Genomic DNA, 13,373 nt, shown 5'->3' with positions numbered 1-13,373 from the left:
TTTAGCACAGGAATTTAATAACGGTATGCTGTAGTGTTTTAGTAGGGTACCTATTATATATATTATCTAGATGATCTGATGAAATTAGAAATAAAGAATAAAATTCTTTATATGATTATGAAAACTTACCACTCCGATGCCCTCAAATGCATATATAGCTGTACCAAAATACAATGGCAGTTGATGCCAAGTAGCTATGGCTTTCACCGTGTCAGTATGTGGCAAATCTTGCAGAATATAGTAAAATGTTATTACAAGACCCCAAGCGGTCATTATAGAAGCAATCAGAGACACTGGTGTCAAATATTTTAAATTTTTCACCATAGAAAGTGCTAATATTGGCGGGAACAGCAACACCAAGTACACGTGTACAGGTAAATTTATATGAAATAAACGCAGCGAGTCTTGCAGGTTAGTGGCAACAAATAAAAAATATACACAGCAAAATCCCAATTGTGTTGTGACCAGAAAAACATTAACAATAGTCCTGAAACAATCAACATAATATATGGATTATGCTATACGTAACATATTAATACATAAACTGACAATACAATGCTTTGTATGTGAGTGTTAACTTTGTTCATTTTATGAAATTTTTATTATTATAAGTATATTTAATTCATACGAAAAAGCGCGTCACCTAAACCAAAATATAATATCTGATACACATCTGAGTCTACCAGCCGCTGGCACTATTAAGATGTTTGTACACGAGATACTGCAGTTATTCAATGTATTTAGAAATCCCAAGTAAGAACATTATAATTTTAATAAATATTAAATTAAAATAGCTGAAATTAATAATCGGGCGTTTATTCAGATGAGCACGCAATCGTTGATAAAAATCCCTAGAAAGCCCGTTACTTATGTTTCCTCACTGAAAGCCACAAATATGAATTTGTTTGAAGGCATCATTTTTGCCTATTACCTTCTCCGTGTGCCAGTTTTATTTTACTTTATCAATAAAACTAAATAGTCTTTTAAAAGATTGTTAGTTAGCAAATAGCGGTACAGAACTTATGATAACGAATTATTAAATGAACGTTATCAGTGAACCTACATACAAGTATTATAAATGAAGGGAAAATTTATTTGTTTGTTCACAGTAGGTGTAGGTGTTTGTGACACTTAAATTTGTTGATTTAAAAAGCGGAAATTTTCTATACTATTTATATATTACAATAATAAGATGTATCACGCAATAATGTACATTATGCATCATAAGTTATTTAAGCGAAATTCCAGTAAAGGAATTTATAAAAATCCTTTTACCCGATATTTTTACGATAATACAAGGTATTCTAAGTTATTATTACATATTATTATGTACATACAACTGAGGCGTAATTTGTTACACTCAAAATATTGGAAAACGATTTAGTCAACACTCAAGGTTATCAGATAATGGTAACATGAGACAAATAATATTGGTATAATATTCTCATAGGATCGGACGTACACTGTTGTTATAGGTAAGTACCTGCAACTTTATATTGAACAAAAACACATATTGGGGCAATTGTTACTTAGAATATTATAATGTTATTGTATCAAAATACTTACTTCATTTTCTTAGCATATGGCCGAAAAGATATAGGGCCTGAAGCAAACGAATCTTCGACGACTTCAGAGAAGCTTAATGCGGGTCTTTGACTTCTGATGCATAGCTCATGAGAACACTGAACTAACACATGCATGCAATGTGTGCATATAGCTCCCATAACCATAGTGCAAAATACACCTATAAAAATATAGTACTTTGTTATATTCATGATTATTCACTACATATTGAGACGACAATATTGAAATCCTAGTACAACAGTGATCATTCATATTATATTACCTACAGTCTATTTTACCTACATTCAAAATAAACAAATGCGAATAAGTAGTACATGCCTTTCCCTGATTTTCCTGCTGGAAAACCAGGGAAAGACTGAAGGAAATAGCTGAAGTTATATTATTAATGTTGTTATTAAAGTAGAATAATGCGATATAAAGTGCAGAATTATAGACTACCTACATCTCGCTCATGAGATTAAACTACAAATAGCTGATCTAACTGATATCACGATTTAGTATGTACTTGTGTATCAAGATAATGTATGGTTAGGGTCATAGATCCAGGATTGGTATTGCAAATAGGTCTCATTTATTATTATATTTATACATATTATTAAAAATCAATTAAATTAAAGTTAATCAACTAAAGTAAGAGTATCATTTTAGAGGAGAACGGCTAGATAATTTGGCTGATTCCTTTTCTGTTGTATTCGTAATTGTTAGGACTAGTTTTGTATAAACTAATAATTTCGGAAAATAAACGAGAAAGGACGGTAAAAGGTGGAAATATTTATCATGTTTTGGTGAAAATCATTCTTCATACAAACTTTATGAGCGTATTTGGCTGGTTTCATATTGAAAAATAGCGTAAGTTTGGATCCGATAGGTGGTCCTGTTGTCGAAATCTAAAAATATTAAAGAAGTTTGTACATAAAATGCGGTCTACGTAAAAGACGATCTGTAATAAGACAACATCTGCCAGGCCTACTAGTATTAAAACAGAAAATATTAGACTTCATAATGTTTTTTTATCTTTAATGGATGAACTTAAAACTACTAAACCATATTTAAAAATTCTTTAACCAACAGGAAGTTACGTAACCCATTAGTGCTATAGGCTATTTTTATCCCGGGAATAAACGTTAACGCGAAATAAATAAATAGCATGTAAATTCTAATCGGTACATATATAGGATTCTGATAGTTAACTCCGGTTCAAAGGTGATGTAATACCCGGAACATATTATAGATGTCAATAAATTTTATATAGTAGTGCATTCACAATTACTATGAGCGATACTAATGTAATGAAAGTAACGAGAAGCCCTGCGATCGAGGCCAGTGTGCCGCCACAGTGCAGCGACCCGCTGGTTGCTAGTGCCAGAGTAAGATGAGCAGAAACAATAAATATCAAAATAGTTTTTCTCATAACAGGTAGGAATGCGTTCTCTCTAGGTTAAAGTCTAAAAAGAAAAACATGTTTCAGTTTTTTTAAATTAAAGTTAATAAAGATACCTATTGACTGATTATAGAAATTTACTGATTTTAAATAAACACCGTTTGATGCGTGTTAGAAAAATACTTTAATATCAAATACCACTATTTATCAAAAATGGATAAATACGATTAGTATGCTTAGGTACCCTAGTAGTAATTTTTCTTGTGTGGCGTTATTCATAAAACCCACAGGTTAAAAGGGGTGATAATTATGTTTGATTTTTCAACTGTGTGCCCCACCGAATTAATTCTTGTGCGCTCGGTTTCCACGCACTGGGGGACATTGTTATACTTCATAGTTGCCAATTCACATTGTGGTCTATAAGGGCTCGCGAACAGTTCCTAGCGTTCTCACCTCCTCCCATCCAACAGGTTTCCTTATCCTTCCCCCACTCCTAACTTTCTTCAAGGACCCTGTAATCGCTAAGCCGGGAGATTCCAGTAACCCATTCGTGGGTTTCCCCCGGTGTTGACTGCGGGGTATGATATCCAAACTGTGTTCGCACGCACATGTATATACATAGGTATGTTTGTGACATTATGGTTTCATCACACACCAGAATTCACGAAGACAACAGTTTTTCTACTGGATTTGTGTAAAGACAAAAATTTACTTAAATTTCTTTCTATTTTATGTTACCATAACATCACGAACGCATTTATAATATTAATAATGGGAAACAAATGAAGCCAAATACGTGACTAACCGAAGACGAATCTTCAAGACTGGCAAAGATATATTATGTATGTACAATTTACTATATTCGGAAGTATTCTGCTCTGAAATTAGGTCATAGGAGAATTCCGTCAATTCATCCTATCTATCGTAAAAGGCAAGTCACTCTGATTATAGAAGTGTCGTGGAACACGCGACATCTTCTAGGGGCCGGGCCGGACGGTTCGTTTTGATCGTGTTTTTTCTGAATCCGTTCGATAGGCGCCGAAAAAATCTAAAGGAATGTCCATAGTGTTAAGTGCCCTTATACTTATAGTAGTTCATCAGCGAAGCTATATATTGCGACAACATATTATATTTTAACCAAAATAATATTATGAAACAAGCCCCCCCCCCCGCGTCTGTTTATCTCAACGCGATAAACTTAAAAACTACCAAATGGATATAGATGAAATTACGTATGGAGATATTTTGACTCTAGAAAAATATAGGCTAATTTTATACTGGGAAAATTTATAGTAGGATTTTATCCTCGAAAAACCCTCATGCGGATAAAGTCGTAAGCAAAAGCTAGTAATAATACAACAGAATAAAATTATTACATCTTGATACTTGTAAAAAAAAATTGATGATAACATTATAATACTTAGAAACAATTGTATGTTGTGTAAACTAGTTAGATCTACTAATTTCTATATTATAGTCATTGAATGAATAGTTACAGTTAAAGGGCTCATAACAATTCCATATGCTTAGTATAATATAGTATGCTTGGTATTCAAATGACATGTTTCTAACTTATCTATCATCCTTTATTATAGACTAGCTTTTGCCCGCGGCTCCGCCCGCGTTATAAAGTTTTTCAGGCTAAAGTTTTCCGTTATAAAAGTAGTACTTTCCCGGGAGCCTATGTTCTTCCCAGGGTCTCAAACTGTCTCCATACCAAATTTCATCTTAATACGTTGGGTAGTTTTTGAGTTTAACACGTTCAGACAGATGCAGCGGGGGACTTTGTTTTATAATATATTTTTAGAACTTTTTAAGTGGAACAATCCCTTCATACATGATTGCTGCATAACTTTAACCATTTACGCAGCGCAGGCAACGGAAGCTCTCAAAACTAATAATTTTCTCCGTTTTTGCAACATGTTTCATTACTGCTCCGCTCCTATTGGTCATAGCGTGATGATATATAGCCTATAGCACTCCAGAAACAAAGGGCTATCCAACACAAAAGATTTTTCAGTCCAAACCGGTAGTTCCTGAGATTAGCCATTACTGCTCCGCTCCTATTGGTCATAGCGTGATGATATATAGCTCATAGCGGTCCAGAAATAAAGGGCTATCCAACACAAAACGAATTTTTCAGTTGAAACCGGTAGTTCCTGAGATTAGCCATTACTGCTCCGCTCCTATTGGTCATAGCGTGATGATATATAGCCTATAACACTCCACGAACAAAGGGCTATCCAACGCAAAAAGATTTTTTCAGTTTGGACCGGTAGTTCTTGAGATTAGCCATTACTGCTCCGCTCCTATTGGGTATAGCGTGATGATATATAGCCTATAGCACTCCACGAACAAAGAGCTATACAACGCAAAAGAATTTTTCAGTTTGGACCGGTAGTTCCTGAGATTAGCCATTACTGCTCCGCTCCTATTGGGTATAGCGTGATGATATATAGCCTATAGCACTCCACGAACAAAGGGCTATCCAACGCAAAAAGATTTTTTCAGTTTGGAAAGGTATTTCCTGAGATTGGCCAGTACTGCTCCGCTCCTATTGGGTATAGCGTGATGATATATAGCCTATAGCACTCCACGAACAAAGGGCTATCCAACGCAAAAAGATTTTTCGGTTTGGACCGGTAGTTCCTGAGATTAGCGCGTTCAAACAAACAAACAAACAAACAAACTCTTCAGCTTTATATAATAGTATAGATATAGATTCAATTTTGCAAAATCCTCTTCATTTAAATCTATATTCTGAAAAGAATCTAATAGTAAAATATTTCCAATATTTCTAACATATCTTAATAATGTATTTTGATATTTCCATTTACAGTAGGTAATTATAAAATTATATTTTTATGAATTTAATCTTATTCAATGAATGAATGAATTTAATTATATAAAGCTAAAGTGTTTGTTTGTTTGAACATGTTAATCTCAGGAACTGCTGGTTAGTACTTAAAAAATCTTTTAGTGTTGGATAGTCCGTTTTTAATAAAAAGTTTGTAAAAACATGGAAATGAATTCCTTTTGAGAGATTTTATTGTATGCACTGCATAAATGATTAACGTAAGGCAACAAAGACGTATGATTGAATTGTACTTTTAAAAATTCAGAATAATATATTTTATAATAGTCCCCATTGCATCTGTCTGCCTGTCCAAATGTGATAAACTCGAAATCTACCTAATGGAATTTGATTAAATCCTGGGAAGGACATAAGCTATTTTCAATCTCGGAATATATAAAGGAGACTTTTAAAACGAAAACCTCTTTCACATAGCTAAAGCCATGAGCAAAAGCTAAAGCTAATGGCATGTCATATGTATGGACATGAAATACTACTTTCTTTTACAAAATTCAAATAAAAATTTTAAGAGTTTTATTTTACTATACATAATGCATAATTTCATAAGGACATAATAAACAATTTTCGGTACCAGGTAATTCATTGTTAAAATTTGCCACTGTATGGCAAAATATTAATCAATTATTTATAAAATTAATTAGATATTAAATTTTGTAGGCACTAGTTGCTATTTTTAAATGTTATAAAAAAATCTATGAAAATAAAGAGCAAACATCATTTTTATGCTTACCAAATATTAATCCAGCATTTTTAAATGCATCTGGCATTGCCAGGATGCCGGTACCTATGTTACCTTTAAGAAGGTGTATTAAGGTATCGAAATTCGACGTCGGATATTCTAAACATCTTTCCGAAGCTGGGTGGTAATCGGGTTTAGGTTTTTCGTCCGGCGTTGCTAGCGAACCAGCAGTCAGTTCCACAGGCTGTACCTCGATATAATCAGGAATATTTGGCCCCGTGAGGAGCGGTTGCTTTTCATCACTCATTATTTTATTTTAATAAAAATAAATTACCTATTCCTCAATCTATATCACATTATTGTGTCGCATCACACATCGAAGACCTTTCATTACTGCACGAAAATAATATTACACCAACCTCTGCCAGAGAGCAGATGCCAGTGAACAGTGTTGCTAAATACGCGCGTGGCAATACCTCGAATTCCGATAATAACTATCAGAGCCGAGGTACTAGTGTGGTACTTTGTTAACACATCCCGTGTCGAAAACGTTTGCAACACTCAGTCGTTGGAATTTATGCGTCGCGTCGGCGCGTAAACGACGCGCGATTCTCAAGTATGTATACGATATATGTCGTAAACAATGTAATAAATCATGGATTTTCATTCTGTAAACGGTGTTTTATTGCTAAAAAGATTTTGAAAATGGATACGTACAATATATAAAGTTCAAATTACGACTTCATTATTAGATATAATAGAACTTGTTTCTAGTTACCTGTATTCGACACTACATGTCGAATAATATAAAATACGAACAGTATTTTTTATAAGCGTTCCACTCAATACAATGTAACAGAATTAAAGTATCGACAAAACATCACATCGTAGGTACTTGAGACCGAAATGTTTACATTAGCCGCTTAAAACTATAAACAAAAACCGAGTACCGTCATTTGTCATTTTTTTGTTATGTCACAAACGAAAGATAAATTGTTTTTAATACTCTTGGGCATCTCCCGAATTTGCGGGTATTTCTCCTTAATCTGGCACCATTGCTAGTGCTTACCTACTACGGCTATAAGAGCGAAAAATTAAATCGATTTGATTATTTATATTAAAAGTTTGGCCAGCGAGACATAACACAGAAAGTATGACGGCAAATTTTTAAAAAATTGCCTTATAACCCCGTGTAAACATGAAATAAATAATGTTTTTATTTAAGAGCATTAATAACATTAAACAAAAAATATCATTTTATGATAAACTCATCTCTTCACTGGGTTACAAACCATTGATTTGTTATAATTTGCCGCCATATTTCTGTGACACGACTCGATGGCGAAACTCTACTATAATAATAAATAATAATTATATTAGCACTGTACTGAGAGGGATTAGACTTTTATCCACCACGCTGGCCTAGTGCGGATTGGTGGACTATGTACTATTTATAAGAATATAATAATGTCAAGACGTTATATTTTTATAAAATTAAACTTTGCCTACTGATCAATTTGTAATTTTTAATTAAATATACATATCATCAATCTATCGATATAGGATCAACTTTAAAATGTTGATATATTTTTACAGGTAATTTCTATTTCTTGAAGACATTGGCTATTATATGCGTAGTGATGTAACGAATATTAGAATAATAACCTAAATATAAGCGAATATTATGAAATTAGGGAACGTTTCTAGCAATTATTATCAATATTCGTATTTTCCACATATGTTTACATCACTATCGACGACTGACAACAATTATTAATGTCAATTTGTTATTGGCATGATACTGGAAAAGGCGGGAAACTGTGAATAAGCAAAGGCGCCCTTTTGAATTATTTATTTAAAAAGCTTTTCTAGTATATTTTGTACATTAGCCTTCACATATTTATTAAATAAGTGTCTACATAAATAGTTAGCCCATCAAAATGGGCAGGAAGAGACGGAGAAAAGATGAACTTGAACCTCCGGATCCAGACCTATCGAGCTTCGGATCTTCAGACACGGATTCGTCGGAGTCTCTTGGAGCTGCAGGATCAAAACATAAAGATCCCAAAGACAAATATAAAATATACAAGGTAAAAGGGTACACACGTAAGTATCCCGAGGATACAAATCAAACCGAACTAATAGTCTTCCTTAACCACCTGGACGAGAACAAAGTATTCAGTGATAGGGATCGCATGGCCCTTTCAAAAGGTATACGGGAGCATGGAGTATCAGGTGTTATGCATTTGCGCTCCATCAATAAGTACAAGGTTGGAATAACATTTGATTTGCCTAACAATGCTAACATGTTCATACAAAATAAAAATTGCTCGACCAACTGTCTCTGAACGCAACTATACCCGCTAGAGATACAGAGGTCACTGGAGTTCTCACTTCGGTTCCTATTGATATGTCCAATAAACAGGTCTTTTCGTTGATTGGTAGTTCCAAAAACGTAGTGCAGGTCAGGCGCTTTATGCGCAGGATGAAAGGAACGACGGTGTGGTAAAATTTATTCCGACCCAGGCAGTGGCTGTAACCTTCGCCTCCACCATCCTCCCTAACTACATATATCTTGACTCGTGGCGACACGAGGTAAGTAAATATATTCCTCCCGTTAAGCAATGCCTTAAATGTTTGAAATATGGACATATTGCTAAATTCTGCCGTAGTGCAGAAGTATGTTCGATTTGTACATTAAATCACAATTTTAAAATTGCCAAATTGACTCTAAAGATGCCACATGTGTCAACTGTAAAGGCAATCACGTTGCTATTTCGTCGACATGTCCAATAAAAACAAAAGGTTGAAGAAAATAAAATAAAATCTAGAAATGCCACATATTCAGAACTTTTGACTCCAATGCATTTCCAGCTCTTTCTGCTCGTACTTTAGATACGCAAATTAATAATTTAATGAAATCGGATACATTTATAAGCACATTAGTTGAAACAATTATTAAAATAATAAGTAATAAAGATGCCCCTATTAATTCTACTTCCATTAAAGAAGTTTTAAAAGCAACGCTAAGTAATAAATTCCCTTCATCTTCATAATGGATTTATCAACTTTAAATATAATACAATGGAATGCCCAAAGTCTGAATAGTAACAAACATATATTTATTAATTTTCTTTATACACACAATATTCATATTGCTATAATCAGTGAAACTTGGTTAAAACCTGAACAAAATTTTAAAATTAAAAATTACAATGTTGAAAGGAATGATTGTGGTAACAAACACAATGGTGTTGCAATTATAATACATAAAAGCATTATTTATTCTAGAATTAACACCTATTTCGATAATTCCTTACAAAATGTATGTGTGAAAATAACAGTTAATAATAAAGATATATGTATAGTTAGTTTCTATAGTCCTTTAAACTCTAACCCAGTCTTCAGCAAAAACAATTTTGATACATTGGTTAAGTCTATTCCTAGTCCTTTCATATTTGCGGGCGATTTTAACGCTCATCACACTTGTTGGGGCTGTGGTTCCGACAGCCCGCGTGGTCGAAATATTCTAGAGGTTATTGAGGATAATAATTTGGTTCTCCTTAATGATGGGCAAGCAACGACTATCGGTTCTCCAACATGGCGACCCAATGCTTTGGATTTATCATTGGTATCTTCATCACTGGCTCTCAACTGTGACTGGTCTGTACATGATTGTCCTCTTGGTACTAGTTATCATATTCCTATAATCATAAAAGTAATGATTAGTCAACCCAACATTCACACTCAAGGAAATTGTTTTAATGCTGTACATTTGCCCATTTACCCAAATTACAAACTGGTGGATTGGCAAATGTATAGAAAACAAGTTGATGTTTTATTAGTAGATTTTGTAATAGATGATACAACTCCTCTTGACTCATATCTCCTTTTTTGCAAAATTTTGCGCACTGCAGCTGCGAATTCTATTCCCAATTGTAATAGATCATATTTATATGAGAACTCAAATATTACAACTCATTCATGTCAGAGAAACAATAGGAAAAGCCCTACACTTCCGTGGTGGAATCAAAAGTGTACACAGGCTGTATCAAATTTCAAAACTGCATATATATCTTTCAAGAATAATCCCACACAGGAAACTTATTTACAGTTCAAAAGGCTTAGAGCAGTTAAAAACTAACTTTAAAAATAGAAAGGCGAAAAAGTTGGTTCTCTCTTTGTGAAACCTTTAATAGATGCACACCATTGTCTATCATATGGAAATTTATGCGAAAATTTAATAAAACCTATAATTTTAATAATCATGAAGATGACTTATGGGTATCTGATTTTTAAAGAAATATACTCCGGACTCTGTACAATATAACTCAGAATTACTTTTACCAATAATGTAAATACCAACAATAGCTTTCTCCTCAATCCTTTTACGATAAAAGAACTCATATCAGCCATCTCATCTCGTAGAGATTCTGCTTATGGTCTCGACGGAATGTCATATATTTTATTCAAAAAGCTCAGTGTTACAAGTTTAGAGATATTTTTACAAATCTTGAATCTTCTTTGGGATAATAACATAATACCACAAGACTGGAAAATGGATTGCCTTGTACCAATTTTAAAACCTGATAAGCCAAAGTTACACCCCGATTCTTATCGCCCTATAGCACTTACTTCTTGTGTTGGTAAATTATTTGAACAATTGCTTAAACATCGTTTAGAGTTCTATGTAGAAAAATATAATATATTACCTTCCAATCAATTTGGTTTTCGTAGAAATCGTTCTGCTAGAGAAAGCGTTTGCCAGTTACAGCTGGATATACAAAACTCTATATCCGCAAATGAAAACTTGGTCGGTGTATTCTTTGACATCGCAGGTGCTTTTAATAGTGTAAACATAGATATTCTATGCCTTGAGTTATTACAAATAGGGATTCCTGAAAAATTATAAAGTGGATTAAAAATTTCTTAATGAACAGAGAAGTATTTACTAAATTTAATAGACACCTTTATGGTCCTAGACTTTCGTCAAAAGGAGTTTGTCAAGGGGTATATTGTCGCCTTTAATATTCATATTGTATATCCGTAGACTAAATCTAATATTGGGCCCTTATGTTAAAATTTACAATTCGCAGATGATTTGGTTGTTTATACATCTGGAACTAATGTATCACAAGTGGTTTCAACAATTAATGATGCATTAGCAAAATTGTACAACTATTTTTCTTACCTTGATCTCAGTGTGAATCCATCCAAGTCTAAAGTTATTGTATTTGGTAAACATTGTCACAGTACACCTGCTGTGCAATATAATAATTGTTTGTTACCCACTACATCTGAAGTGAAATTTTTGGGTGTCCATATTTCATATAATTTATCCTGGAATAATTATTTAAAACATATAATTAATAAGGCAAATAAAGCATGTAACATTTTAAAGTCCTTGTCTGGTTCATATTGGGGTTCTGACCCCAAAATTTTGTTGTTATTGTACAAATCGTTAGTTCGTAGTCATTTTGAATATGGTTTTATTGCTTTGCTGCAGATGCTAGAATTGTAAATAGTTTAGATGTTTTGCAAAACAAGTGTTTGCGTATTATTACCGGGGCATTCAGAAGCACTCCCATAAATGCAATGCAAATAGAATGTAATGTCCCACCATTAAGTATTCGATTTAATTACTTGAAAGAAAGATTCATATTAAAACTTTTTAGTGTAACTAATAATAATCTTTTGGCCAACTTGTTGCATTCTGTTACTCAATTCTCCCCTAAACCAATTTATATTTTACAAGGTCTTCAAGAGTTCATGAGCTTTATTAAAAACATGAACATTTATCAATCAAAACACATTTTGCCTTGCTATGAAGGATCTTACATTAGTAAGTTTCCATCTATTGATATAATTTTAAATCAAAACAAGGACCTGCCCTCGAAAGAAGAAGTAATCAATATGCTTTTAAAATTTTCAGACCATAAATTTATATATACTGATGGCTCCAAAATGATAGGGCTGTGTCTTTTGCCATATATGAGCCCTCATCAAATATAGGCATCGGTAAAAAATTGATAAAGCTGCTAGTATCTTCACAGCTGAAGCTGTCGCCATTTTCAGTGCTTTAAAACACATAAAAATTGTAATTCTGACCATACTAAATGGATAATAGTTAGTGATAGCAGGAGTGTATTAGAAAACCTTGCAAATAATCAATTTCATGCTAACACTAATTATGTCATTTATTTAATAAAAGAACTATGGGTCGAACTGTCCAAATTAGATATAGTAGTTCGTTTTGTTTGGGTTCCTTCACATATTGGCGTCATAGGAAATGAAAGGGCAGATTACCTGGCCAAAAAATTGTTGAGTTACAAGAATTAATTCCTAATTCCAATATTGATATGACTGTATCCATACCACACACAGACGCTGTTAGTTTCTTAAAACAGCGTATGTGTCAAGCATGGGGAGACATTCATATCAATACACACACCATGAAAATAAAGGAAACTGGTTTGCTAGTATGGATGTCCAAATAAACTCCACTCCTTGGTTTTGCAAGAAAAATAATTTTATCAATAGAAAATTTTATTCAATTATTTGTCGTATGCGTTTTGGTCATTATAGATTAAATTGTCATCTTCATCGTATTAAAATGGCTAATTCTCCCTATTGCGAATATTGTCAATCACAAAAAATTCAATCACTACATCACATTTTCTTCGAATGTTCATCTTTCAACATTCAGCGCCTTGTGTTGGCGGATGAGCTTTTAAAAATCTATAAGAAGCCTAACCGGGTCCCGCAATGTTTAAAAGAGTTGCTTAAGGCGATACCTCAAGGTCCATTTTCATACATTTTGTTTCGGCTTTAATCTGGGTAACTAAACAAGTATT

The 13,373-nt window shown here is 33.4% G+C and overlaps 1 protein-coding gene and 1 long non-coding RNA gene across 3 annotated transcripts; both read right to left on the bottom strand.

Annotated features, from left to right (window-relative positions):
* Positions 1–22: 22 nt before the first annotated feature.
* LOC119193009 (proton-coupled amino acid transporter 1-like) lies at positions 23–6,920 on the bottom strand. The gene is made up of 3 exons (XM_037446717.1): positions 6,571–6,920; positions 1,567–1,744; positions 23–487 (listed from the first exon to the last, which is right to left on the bottom strand). The coding sequence occupies exons 1-3, from the start codon at positions 6,824–6,826 to the stop codon at positions 85–87; spliced, it is 837 nt and encodes a 278-aa protein (XP_037302614.1). The 5' UTR covers positions 6,827–6,920; the 3' UTR covers positions 23–84.
* A 2,698-nt stretch (positions 6,921–9,618) lies between these two features.
* LOC119193008 lies at positions 9,619–13,287 on the bottom strand. 2 transcript variants are annotated; one of them, XR_005113797.1, is made up of 4 exons: positions 12,971–13,287; positions 11,711–11,859; positions 11,232–11,417; positions 9,619–10,223 (listed from the first exon to the last, which is right to left on the bottom strand). It is a non-coding gene; the product is annotated as an uncharacterized LOC119193008 (long non-coding RNA). The 2 variants fall into 2 exon arrangements; XR_005113796.1 differs by lacking the exon at positions 12,971–13,287 and having other exon boundaries at positions 11,711–11,960.
* Between the last annotated feature and the right edge of the window lie 86 nt (positions 13,288–13,373).

The sequence above is a fragment of the Manduca sexta genome, unplaced genomic scaffold (genome assembly GCF_014839805.1).
Source record: "Manduca sexta isolate Smith_Timp_Sample1 unplaced genomic scaffold, JHU_Msex_v1.0 HiC_scaffold_3500, whole genome shotgun sequence".
Taxonomy (NCBI): Eukaryota; Metazoa; Arthropoda; class Insecta; order Lepidoptera; family Sphingidae; genus Manduca; species Manduca sexta.
Note: the sequence above shows the minus strand (reverse complement) of the source record. Positions and strands in the feature narration are given on the sequence as shown.